This window comes from Quercus suber, unplaced genomic scaffold (assembly GCF_002906115.3).
Source record: "Quercus suber isolate HL8 unplaced genomic scaffold, Cork oak 2.0 scaffold_186, whole genome shotgun sequence".
NCBI lineage: Eukaryota > Viridiplantae > Streptophyta > Magnoliopsida > Fagales > Fagaceae > Quercus > Quercus suber.
The window spans coordinates 1293-14391 of NW_027069644.1; the positions used below are offsets into that span (position 1 = coordinate 1293).

The window sequence follows — 13099 nt, forward strand, 5'->3', positions numbered from 1 at the left end:
AAACATGGAAGAACATGAATCCAAGCGTATAGACATGTACGGATGTAGATCTAAGCATGAGACATGGCAAAAAGCATGTAAACGCATAGATCCAAGCAAAGTGTAGCCAACAACATCATACAAACATGTGAACATGTAACCCTAATTGTCAACCTAGAACTAAAAAAGGCATAAAACGTAGGAAAACATGACATAAAACCTTAAACATGTAGATCTAAACGTATAAGCATGTAAAGATGTAGATCTAAGCATGAAACATGGTATAAGGCATAAAAGCTAAGAGATTTAAGCTAGAAACACAAATAAAGCATGAAACATGCTAAAGAAGGCGATAAATCATATTATTCAAGCAAAAAGAGTAAGATAAATGCTAGAAAAAGATTTAGAAGGTTTGGGCTGTGGATGGTAGCTAAAAGCTTCATCCACACCCCTAAACCCTAAATCCCAAGTGTAGAACCAAGGAAAAGAAGATTGGGTATAAGAACAATACCTTGGGTTTGGTGAAGAGAGAAGAATCAACAAGTTTTGATGTTTTTTTTTTTTTTTTTTTTTGTGTTTTTTTTGCAGTTTGGAAGAGAGAAAACGTGTAGAAAAACCAGGCAGAGAGTAGAAAATTCTAAAAAATGTGTCTCCTCCCTGATCTGAGAGGTGCCTAGGGCTATTTATAGTCTTGCATGTGCTTTGAGGCGGCGGCCCTTGGAGAGCCACTGGCCTCAAAAGGCATAAATGGTGTTGATCTTAACACCCTTGGAAAGATCTTGACTTCCTATTATTGAAAAGGTGTGGAACTCGAAAATCCAAAGGTCGGATCAAAAGTTATGGCCCTCGTAAGTTAGCAGTACATTGATCAATGCGTCATCCGAGTTTTTATGATATTTCGATGGTTCTTACTTTGATTTCAACCTATGAACAGTAATTGGAATGAGAATTTGATAATCTTCGTCGGGTCAAAATTAGGGTTTTTGGGCCCACCTGAATCGACTTTGGGTCAAACTTGTTAAAATTCTCCAAGAAGCTCGGGTTCGATGTAAAACTATGGAAAATGTTGTTTTGTGAGAGTTTTGACTTTGTTCAACCTTCGATCAAATCTAGGGTTGACTAGGGGTATTTTGGTCATTTTTGTTGAAAGAAACACTTCAGATGCTTCGGTGCCCAAACGGGTTGTGCCACATCATTCTGGATGTTCTCGTGGCCCCATAGAGAGAAAATAATATTTTTGGATTTTTCGAGTTTCGGCACGCAAATCGAGGTAGACAAAATACGGTATCAATAACCCCAAAACCTAAAAAACTACTAAAATAGCCCTAAAATCTAAAAATTAACGAAACACCCCTAAAACCTAAAAAGTTAGTGACATTCCCTCGATACCTACAAAATGACTGAAATACTCTTAAAACCTTTAATTCGACGAAATACCCTCGAAACATCCAAAATACTCCGAACCCCTATTTTGGTAATTTTAGAGGTTTTAGGTGTATTTTATTCATCGTATAGGACTAGTGGTATTTTGGTCATTTTTGATATTTTGAGGGGTATTTTGGTCGTTTTATAGGTTTAGAGCTATTTTGGTCGTTTTAGAGGTTTGAAGGTATTTTTAGTAATTTAAGAGGTTTTGAGTTGTTTGTGGTCATTTTAGATGTTTTGGGTTTATTTGGGTCATTTAAAAGGTTTAGGGGTATTTTTGTCATTTTATAGGTTTGAGGGTATTTTGTCATTTTATTGTTTTAGGGGGTATTTTGAACATTTTTTTAAGGTTTAGGGGGTATTTTGGTAATTTTTAGGTTTCAAGAGTATTTTGATCAATTTTTAGGTTTTGGATGTATTTCCGTCATTTTTTAGGTTTCAGGTGCATTTTGGTTTTTTTTGGGGTTTCAGAAGCATTTCAATCAATTTTTAGATTTAGCGGGTATTTTGTTCAATTTTTAGGTTTGGGGGGTATTTTGGTCATTTTTTAGGTTTCGAAGGTATTTTGATTTTTTTTTTTTTTTTACATTTAGGGGGTATTTGGGTCATTTTTTTAGGTTTGGGGATATTTTGGTCATTTTTTATGTTTTGAGGGTATTTTGGTCAATTTTAAGGTTTTAAGGATATTTTTTTCATTTTTTTTTTTAATGTTTTAAGGGTATTTGGTCATTTTTTTAGGTGTAGGGGGTATTTTGGTAATTTTTAGGTTTCAAGAGTATTTTGATTAGTTTTTAGGTTACGAGGGTATTTTAGTCATTTTTTGGTTTCAGGAATATTTCGATCAATTTTTAGGTTTAAGGGGTATTTTGGTCATTTTTTAGGTTTCAAAGGTATTTCGATAATTTTTTTAGGGTTAGGGGGTATTTTTGTAATTTTAGGTTTCAGTGGTATTTTGGTTATTTTTTTAGTTGTGGGGCTATTTCAGTAATTTTTTAGGTTTCGTGGATATTGTTGTCAATTTTTAGGTATCAGGGATATTTCTGGTAAACTTTTAGGTTTCAGAGTTATTTTAGTCATTTTTAGTGGTTTTTTTTAGCATATTTGGTTTTTTTTTTTTTTTAGGTTTTGGGGGGATTTTGGTAAATTTAAAGGATTTTATGAGTACTTTGGTCATTTTCAAGTTGTAGTGGCATTTTGGTAATTTTGATTATTAGGTAATTGGATAGATTGAGGTTTACCCATAATAACTGGGTTGGGTTGGGTTTGGGTTAGAAATAAATCGTTAAATGGGTAATAAATGGGTAAAGTAGTTTTATGTACTCAACCCAATTAGGTCCACCCAAAACCCACTCAAACCTACCCAACCCCACCAATTTGACACCCCTAAAGATAGGAGAGACAGCCCATACTTCTTCCAATAGATTTTCATCTATTATTAGAGATGGGTCAGTAATTTTAGCCAACCACAAACTGGGATTGTTTCGGCAACTTGAAGGATCGAATGAGGTTAAGTAGTTGGAGTGAGCGAGGATAGACCAGTTTTGAGAGAAAGATGAGAGATTGTATTGCTCCGAAGATAAGTTGGGACAGAAAGTGATATAGAGAAGACTTCTAGTTTTCAATTAATTAGTAAATAATAATAATAATAATAAAAAGAACATAAATATTAAAAAATAACCAAAATTAGATGATATGTAAAATTGTGAAACTTCCAAAGTTTAAGTGGCACAATATAAGAAAGTCAACAGTAGTCAAATGTTTCAGTTATATAGTATTTATAGATTATATATAACTAGCTTGTAACCCTATGCACTTAAAGATATACAATTAGATGCATAATATAATTCCTATATATATATATATATAATTTACATACTATTAATAGTCACTTTTATATTTTGTTATATCTTTAAAAAAATTTGTAAGGATATTATTAGGTATAAAATGTAAATTGGTCATATTTTATTTATTTATGGGAAATTGCAATTTACCCACTTATGGTTTGGCCTGTTTTAACAATGCCCACCCGTGGTTTGAAATTTGTCACTTAACCCACTCGAGGTGACCTCCGTTAGACCCCCGTTACACACCGCAGCCCTTTCCGTTTAAAATTCCCCTTTACTATATAAGCCAAAAATTAGAACCCAATAGAACACAATTAGAACCCTAAGGACTGAGCTCTCTCCCTCTTCCTACCTTCGAACCCTAAAAAATCCCATTAGCCTTAATCCCTTTCCCTCTGTACTTTGGTGAAATCCTCAACATGTCTTCTTCAAGCTATTACTCTGGTGCCAGTCACCATTCATGCTTTGCTGACCATTGTTGGCTACGCACTACTCTGACCTTGAACAATTTTGGGAGAAAGTTTTATGGGTGCAGCTACTATGATGTGGTGAGTAATAGTTGGGTTTCATATTTTGTTCCTTTTTTTTTTTTTTTTTTTTTTGGTTTTGTTGGCTTTATGAATAACCCAAATTTGATTTTGTTTGTAGGATGAGGAACCTACTTGTAAATACTTTAGGTGGTTGAATGGCAAAACCTGTAAGCGTGGATCTGAAGTTGCACCTATTATCCTTGCAAGATTTAGAATGTACAAGAATCAAGCAAGAGTTGCAGAGGAAAAGGAAAAGGAGGCTAGTGATAGGGAAACAACAGCTATTGAGAGGGAAAATAAAGCCAAGCGAAGGGAAGAAAAAGCTAGGTTGAGAGAGAGGATAGCTAAAGAGAAGTTACAGAAGTACAAATTTCCACTTCTTGTGTCATGGGGGTTTTTTGCTATTTTTTATGTGTTTTCTGGTAGGATGGGAGGATTTGGAACAAATCCATTGTGTCTGCCTTGAAGGAAAATTTTTGTAGTTATTGTATAATTTTGGGTACTACCACTTTTGACAAGTGCATTTCATGTATTTGGCACTATGTAATGTTGTTGTTTATTTGAATATAGTATGTGTTCTTTATGTTGTTCTTTATGTACTGTTGTTGTTTATTTGGCACTATGTAATGTTGTTCTTTATGTGATGTGTTCTTCTTGATGTAATATGTTGTTGTTTATGTAATGCTACCTTCTTTATGTAATGTGATATTGTAATTTGAATAAGGTATGCAATCTGTTAGTCTTTAAAAAGATTGTGTATGTTGTACATCAATTGGGTAGGCAAGGACATGCACCCCGCAAGATTCTGTTTACATCAATTGAAGAAGCATAAATGTTTTAAAGTAAGACCATTCCATACACCTATAATACTGCCAAATATTAATGGTTAAACACTATATATAATATTGTCATACATATATAACACTGCCAAGTTTCATCTAAGCAAGAGTACCATTCCATACTATATAATAAGCATTGTTCAAAATAAGTGGTCTTCACCAAACATTAATGGCTAAACACTGCCAAATTTCATCTACACAATAGGTTGTTCTGTTCCTACTAAGACTACAACAAAAGCACTTTATAGTATAAAGTTCTGTATAATAACAAAAAAATAAAAAAGTGGTGACATGCCACTATCAACTAAACAATTGCCCTTGTCCTTGCCATAATAATAAAAAAAAAAAGTAAAGTAAAGTTCCTGCTTGCACAGTCTCCAATTTTCATTTCCCAAAGACATTGCCTTTGTCCTTGCCTTTGCCCTTGCCTGTTGAGAACATTGCACCAGATGTCTCAGCTCTTAATCCACCTCCTCCACCTCCTCTCCCAACGACCCTTGGTGGTACCAACCCCTTTCGAGCCTGCAAAATACATAGAAACTCCATATCAAGATCTAATTATGTAAGTATAAAGGGTAGTGTTTGTGTTTGTGTATATACCTGAGGATCCTGAGAGATGGGTTGGCTGCATGAGAACCATTGAGCAGTGGGTACTTTGCTTGGTGGTCTGGTTGAAGCTGAAGCAGATGTTTGGGCTGGTTGTGTGTAGTGTTTGCCCGTTGGCTGCCTTAGTGGTTGCTTTTGTGGCTGGTTGACTGGTTGACTTGCTTGATGGGTGGTTGGCTTTCTTATTGAATGACTAGCTACCCCACTTGTTGGTTGACTGGTTGTCTAGTTCTTTGCTGCTTTGGTTAACTGGTTGGCCTTGGCCTTCTTGTTTGCTAATCTTGTTGACTGCCTTGCTTGCTTATTGGCTGGCTGGTTGGCTGGCTGCTTTGCAAACCTCCTTGGTGGTTGCCTAGGTGGCTGGTTGGCTGGCTGGCTGGCTGCCTAGCTAGTTGGCTGGTTGGCTACTTGGTTGGCAAACCAGGGTGGCTGCCTTGGTGGTTGGCTGGCTGGCTGGTTGGCTAGCTGGCTACCTGATTGGCTGGCTGGATGGTTGGTCCTTGTCCCTCTTGTCCCTACAAAAATAATAGCCTTGCATCAAAAATAGACTTGTAATATAATTGTCATAGTGGACACATTATTGCTTTACTTACAAATTTTTTTTGCCTCTCAATTCTCTGCCTCATTTGCCGTGGTGTCTCACCAGTTATTCCAGCCTTACACCTCATTGAATTATGTCCCTCCTGATGGCAAAACCCACATTTTATAGGTCTATATGACCTAGAGACTTTGTATAGGTTGTTTGGCTCATCTGTATCTTTCTTCCTTTTCATTGGTGGCCTGCCTGAAGGCTTGTACACAATTGGAGCAACAGGAGCAGGTTGGCTCGTTTCAGCCTATTCATCTTGGCCAGGCAGTGGGGTAATCATCTCCTTATATGCAGCCACATAGGCATCCTTTCTAAAGCATGCATGCACATAATCCTCAGGCCTCTCTAGGTTCTTATAGATTGCTGCAACACCATGTTTACATGGGATTCCTGTCAAATCCCAAACTCTACACGTACAAGACTTTCTGCTAAGATTAACCACATGTCTTTCATACTCATTATCAACCTCATATATATAGCAAGCTGATGGAATAGCAGAAAAAGGCTAAGAATCAACTTTCAACTGCTCAAGCTTCTGCACTATGTTTGGACAAAGGTCACTAGTGAATTTTTCTATCCCAGTCCTCTTATTGTACATTCTAGTCATCAACCTAACCCTAATCCACTCGAGCATGGCAATGATAGGCTTATCCCTAGCTTCTAGTATCATAGAATTAAATGACTCACTAAGATTGTTCACATAACAATCAGAGATGGCCCTTAGAATGAAATGTGACTTAGTCCATTGGGTTGGTTGGATATCTGCTACATACTCCCGTGCTTCTCTGTCCAATTTCTTCAGCTCTTGCATTCTCTTTTCAAACTCCCTAACTGTTGTTGCTGCAGCACACCTCCATAATGTAGCCTTCAACTCTGAACCCTTGAATTTTAACTTAAAGTTGTTGTAAATGTGTTTCACACAAAATCTATATTCCATTGTTAGGAACAACATCTCCATGGCAGGTATCAATCTCTGGTTATGATACATACAATCAACAATGAACACCATCAGCCTAAGAATAAAAACAAACAAGTATAAAGCAGAAATGAACAAAACAAATATTACCTTTTGCCTATCTGAAATGAACACCAGATTCAGCTCATCTAGCTTCCCAATATCCTTTGCAAATGTTTGTAAAAACCACATCCAAGAATCCCTGTTTTCTTGCTCAACTACACCCAATGCAACAGGGAAAATATTGTCATTCTCATTCCTGCCAGTTGCTGATAATATATGTCCACCAAACTTGCCATTCAAGTGGCAACCATCTAATCCTACAAGTGGCCTGCACCCCTCCAAGAATCCAACTTTTTGCGCATTGTATCTCATATACATCCTCTTGAACTTGGGTTGTGTGTTAGGCTCAGTAATCTCAGTTTGTAGGATCACCTTACTCCTCACATTAGTTACTCTTATCATCTCTGCATAGTCCTTAAGCTTCCTATATTGCAACCTTTCATCGCCTAGTATGAACTCTTTAGCTTTCCTTTTAGCTCTGTACACTTGATTTATGCTCAAGTCAACATTTACATCCTGCATGACTCGGTGCTTCACACCAGAAACTGCCCAGTCAGGGTTTTTGTTGAAATCCTACAAGTATTTCCTAGCCATATACGTAGAAGTGACCTGGCTATGCTTGAATGTCCTCCCACATGTACAAGTTGGAACCATGGTCTTTATCTGGAAGGTTAACTCCCCTACAATCTATGGTGTGTATACCCTCCAACCACAGTCATACTTGCAGTAGACAGAAGCTTTGGTCTTCTCACTAAGCTTGAACTTAATGTCCACAAACTTTCTTACTGCATATTCCCTCAAGGCAGCCTTAAACACCTTAACATTTGGGAACTTCATACCCTTGCATAACTGAGGGTTGCTCATGCCAGTGTTCTCATTAAACTCTGGATATGCCACCTTCTCATCCTCATCCTCTGAACTATCTATGCTCCTAGCATCATCATCATCAAGGGCTTATTCAGCCCAATCATTATTATCACCAACTTGATCACTGGCAGTAGCTTCATCACTCCCAGCAGCTTCTGGTCTCTTCCTATCATCTGTAACTTGCTCTTTCACACTATCTCCCTCATTTACATTTTCACTATCTCTTTCATGCTCTCTCATATTGGGCACCTCATTATTCTCAGTACCAAATATGTCATCAGGATAATCTAGTCCTTCATACCCTTCCTTTAGCCAATCAGGTTCATCCACATGAACATCTTTACTACCAACAGTTTGTCTATGGGTTGTTTGGTCATCCACATGCACAGCTCCACCAACACTGCCATCCCTAAAACCCTCAACAAGTTCTTCACTAACACCATTTTGGTCAACCACAGACTCCCTAACAGTATTGGTCACCTCCTCATAATTAGGATCATCATCAGTATCATCATCTTCATCATTCATTTCCCATGACTAGTCTACTGCAATTGGTAGATCTGATTCAGCTATAGGTTTTTCAATAGCAATTGGTTCAACTTCAAGTTCTACATAAAGTGTGATTTCATTTGTTGGCCACTCAGCATGTAGTTCACACATATAGGTCACATCCTCGTCTGAAGTAATTAACCTTAACCCTTGCTCTAAGTCATCGCCAGTTATTAAATAATAAATCCTACTGTTAATGGGTCCCCTAGCCTCAACACAAATGTCTTGTATCTCAAAATGACTTAGTAGATCTGGATCAACATTAGCCATTGTAGATACCTTGCCACCTCAATACTCTAAACCAGGGTTCCACTCAAAATTCCCACTATGGTGAATGGTAAAATCAAAACGAATTTCAGCAGCCATCTGCAGGGTTTAAAACACATGCACAAACAACAGTAAGTAAATACATAACCAACACATGCATGGAGACAACACATAAAAGCAAAATAATTTCAGTTGCACACTAAACACCAAGTAACATGGGGTCAGAGACAAGAAATACAACCAACTAAACAATTTGTCTCCATAGGACCACAAACAACCTAAACATGCATCTAACCAAAATATTCCTAGGGACCACAGTCATCAATGTCAACTATAAAAGAACAAACACACCAATGGTAAACCCAACAATGGTAAACCACTAATTTTATGACAAAAAAACTTTAATCTGAATAAAAATTGGAAAAGAATAATGGTAAACCACTAATTTCATCAATCGTTACACATTGAAAAAGAATAAACACAACAATGACAAACCTTAGAAAGTAATTTCATACCTGATACAGAGGAAAACTCAAACTTCAGCACTCCTTCTTACTTGCAAGTGTTCGGGGAGGGATTTCACTTTGGCAATCGGAGTACAGAGGGAAAGGGATTAAGGCTAATGGGATTTTTTAGGGTTCGAAGGTAGAGAAAGGAAGAGAGCTCAGTCCTTAGGGTTCTAATTGTGTTCTAATTTTTGGCTTATATAGTAAAGGGGATTTTTAAACGGAAAGGGCTGAGGTGGGTAACGGGGGTCTAACGGAGATCACCTCGGGTGGGTTAAGTGACAAATTTCAAATCAGGGTGGGCATTGTTAAAACAGGCCAAACCACAGGTGGGTAAATTGCAATTTCCCTTTTATTTATTTATTATTGAGAAGCATTTTTTTTTAATTTTTTTTTTTTATGATTCATTTATTCTAAACTCTTTGGTTTTGGTACTTAATAACTTACTTGATGAATAATTATGATGTGGTCCCATATTTGATTCTAAAAAAAAAAAAGGGGATAATTACAGTAAATTACCTGTGGTATGACCTGTTTTCACTTTGCTTACCCGTGGTATAAAACTTTACACCTTGCCTACCTAAGGTTAATCCCGTCAGCCTTCCGTAATCCACCTCTCCGTTTGCTGTTAGAAAAACACTTTTTTAGGTAAAAACAAATATAACAAGAATCAAAAAGTTAGGGTTTTAAATTCACTCTCTTTGTTCTTCTCTTCTCATCTCTATCAATTCTTTCTTTCTTATTTCATCAAATATATATATATATATATAATGTAATCAATGTGTAAAAGACAAAAGAAACACACTACAATACCAACTTTTAGATGCAATATCTTTTTAAAGTGCAAAGCCTCACTTGAACCACCGGTCCTTCTATGCATATGGGTGAATACGTGTAACGGAGAAGAAGTGTAGTTCATCAAGTTCGCTTTGTGTGATTTTCATTGGAGAGAAGGACATTGAGGGACGATAGTGGTTGGGGAAGAAATCTAGGAGGACATAGCTTACTTGAGGCAGATATTTGCTTCGGGATTTTATTTATTTATTTATTTATTTATTTATTTTTTAAGATTCAGGTGATAGGTTTGAAGTTGGGGAAGAAATCTAGTAGTGCTTACCTTAAACCAAACGTGAAGAAAGAGAGTATCCTAAACCCCAAAGTACACATATCTGATGGTACTGGTGGTGGTGTCCCTCGCCTATTACCAAACGTTGAATCATCCACATCCACTAAATTCTACCGGTGTTCTAATTCCAGCCGAAACTGTGATAAATATGTGGCTTATGATTTCAGCTCAATTTGCCCTTCGTGCCAGCGTGCTATGAGCAGTGAGGTAAGTTTCGTAGGCCTACCAAGCGCAACAAATATGGAGTCCTCCAGTGAGGTAGGCTACGTGAAAGGCCTAGTTTCATACATGGTGATAGATGATCCGGAGGTGAAACCCATTTGATTGGTGTGTTGTTCCTTCACTTTGTTCTCATTGGAGTTCATGAGCAATAAAAAACCTAACTTTTTTTATTCTTGTTATATTTGTTTTTGCCTAAAAATGTGTTTTTCTAATGGCAAACAGAGAGGTGGGTTATGGAAAGCTAACAGAATTAATCTCAGGTGGGCAAAGTGTAAAGTTTTAAACCATGTATAGGCAAAGTGAAAACAGGCTATACCACATGTAGATTTACTGTAATTATTAAAAAGAAAAAGAAAAATTAAACTCTTTAAGAACAAATTATTTAGGACGCATGGCGCAAAATTAGAACTCTAATTTAGAATTCTAATTTGAGTTTCTCTCAGTTTCATCTATTATTTTATATATATATATATATATACATTGACATGGAAATAATTAAATCCTTATGAAAATTCACATAACTTGCACAATAAATTTATATGTTCAAAGAAATTATGTAGAGGGCGATGGGGTCCTCACACTCATTTTAGCTACCCGAGATCCAACGATCTACTTATGGGTTTTTATTACATCTTTGATTGATTAAAGTTCATAATCCAATCTATTGGATTTATGACTTCGATCCAAACCCACACCAAACATCTAATCCGTTTCCAAGTTTTGTGATTTCTTGTCTTTGTTTTGCATGTATGAATGGAGCACAAACTTTCCAAAGGTAAACAACGGCATTTTGTTAGCCCCTAATTCCATTAGTGATCCAATCCTTTCTAGCTCATATATTGTTCATGCATGCTTATGCTACATATCTTGTGTGGAGTATGAAGCACAAAAGTAAATTGTGCATTTAGATAATGGAATTTTGTGATCATGGATTTTCTTAACCTTGGGATGTGAGCATATATTTAAGGTTGTTCTTGTAGACATATCTCCACGTTCCATGTGTTCATACTTAGCTAGTGAAATGAAGCTTCGCCATATGTACAATATGCATCACTTAGGACATCATTGATGCATGTTAGTGCACCGAGAACCGCACATACCAGTGACACGACACATCTAAAGCAAAACTCTCCCAAATTTTCGCTGTGAAAATAATTGCCAAATTTTCACTACAAAAGTTTGGCAAGGGCACTGTCATGCGTGTCAAAACGCATCTACTCTGAAAACCTTATCAGTTTCTTTTTTTTCTTTTTTTCTTTTTTTTTTTTAATTTTATTTTAACATGAAAACTAAGGTAAAACTCTACTAGATTTTTATCATATACATCTAATAGAGGTCTAAGTTAACTAGCAAAGCATTGGTAGAGGCCATATACCTTTACAAAAAATTTCAAATCACCAAAGACATTGTTGCCTTGAAAGCTAAGCCAACAGTTTCTTTTTATCTGCCAATGACAAAAAACTAGGAACAAATCAAAATAAAGTGTTGTCAAGTGATAGGCGTAGTAAGGTGCCTAACACCTTCTTTATGCATAATCGAACTCCCAAATTCATGATTCTGTTTCAAGAGACGATTTTTTACCCTCGCTTAGATTAGGAACACTTGAATTTTCTTCTATCTATGCTTGGTAATAAAATCAAATAGACATAGGTGGCCAGTCATACCTTAAAAATCCCAATAATTGGCGGCTACTACCAAAACTTTAGGTGAATTGTTAATATCCCCCACACTTAGTGCACATAAAGGGTTCACACACTCATCACGAGCTCGTTCACACATTCTTCTCAAAAGGAGGGAGGACCCATTGCCGACTAGGCCTTGCATATTGTTGTCACGAGTGGTTGACTATCCTTGACGGGAGGGAATCGACATGATGTAGTTTTAATGCATTAAACAGTATTTTTTGTATGAGTAGGCATTTGATGGATAACTCATCGACATATATACACGAGTTTAAATCCAAAAACTAAGTGTTCATTTGGCATCAACTTATTGGGCTTTTTGAAAATGGATGTAGGCACCCCATTTTGTTATAGGTTATATCTAAGGTCCCTGATCTTGATGACAAAGAAGGCCCTGATTTCTACCAAAATGATTAGCACTGTGTGTTAAAGTCCAACAAATAACCTTGAAAAGCCCCATATCCATTTTTCAAACTCATTCAGTGACTTCCTTCTGAATGTAGAGTATTCTGCTGATATAGTAGCGTACTTCGCTTAGAGTACTCTGCTTTGAGGTTCTTGCCCAAAGTAGAGTACTCCACTCTTTTAGTGTAGTACTCCAGTTTGAAAACCATAAGCTCCATTAAGCCTATAAATAAGACTCTCCACCTTAATTTCAAGGGATCCATACTTTTCCCATACGGAAACTCTGCTAGTTTTACTTTACGCCTAGTATCCAAGTGGTAGGAAAGGATTTTTAAGAGCTCAACTTATTTTTCTAAGGGCCCTTTATTAGAAAACTAGTCTCCTACTCACTAGTCCCAGCTATCACTATCGCACCATCCCACCATCACAATTGTTCCTATCCTTGAAATTGCTAATACCTTATTGGAGTCTTGCTAATATCGCATGTCTTCTGTTTGGTTAGAGATGCAAATTTGTGGTAGAGATTTGATGATGCAAAAAAATCGTCAGTGAGCTGATTGTTCACACATGCGTTTGCTAGGGTTTCAGAAGCGTAAGAAAACAAATAACCAACAGAAAGCACTAGTGGGTGCTGATTAAAGACCC

At 36.7% G+C, this 13099-nt stretch overlaps 1 protein-coding gene across 1 annotated transcript; it reads right to left on the reverse strand.

The window, feature by feature from the left end:
* Positions 1-5001: 5001 nt before the first annotated feature.
* On the reverse strand, positions 5002-8225 carry LOC111991514 (uncharacterized). The gene is made up of 5 exons (XM_024023290.2): positions 7811-8225; positions 7533-7753; positions 6879-7403; positions 6330-6785; positions 5002-5139 (listed from the first exon to the last, which is right to left on the reverse strand). Exons 1-5 carry the CDS (start codon positions 8223-8225, stop codon positions 5002-5004), a joined length of 1755 nt encoding a protein of 584 aa, XP_023879058.2.
* Between the last annotated feature and the right edge of the window lie 4874 nt (positions 8226-13099).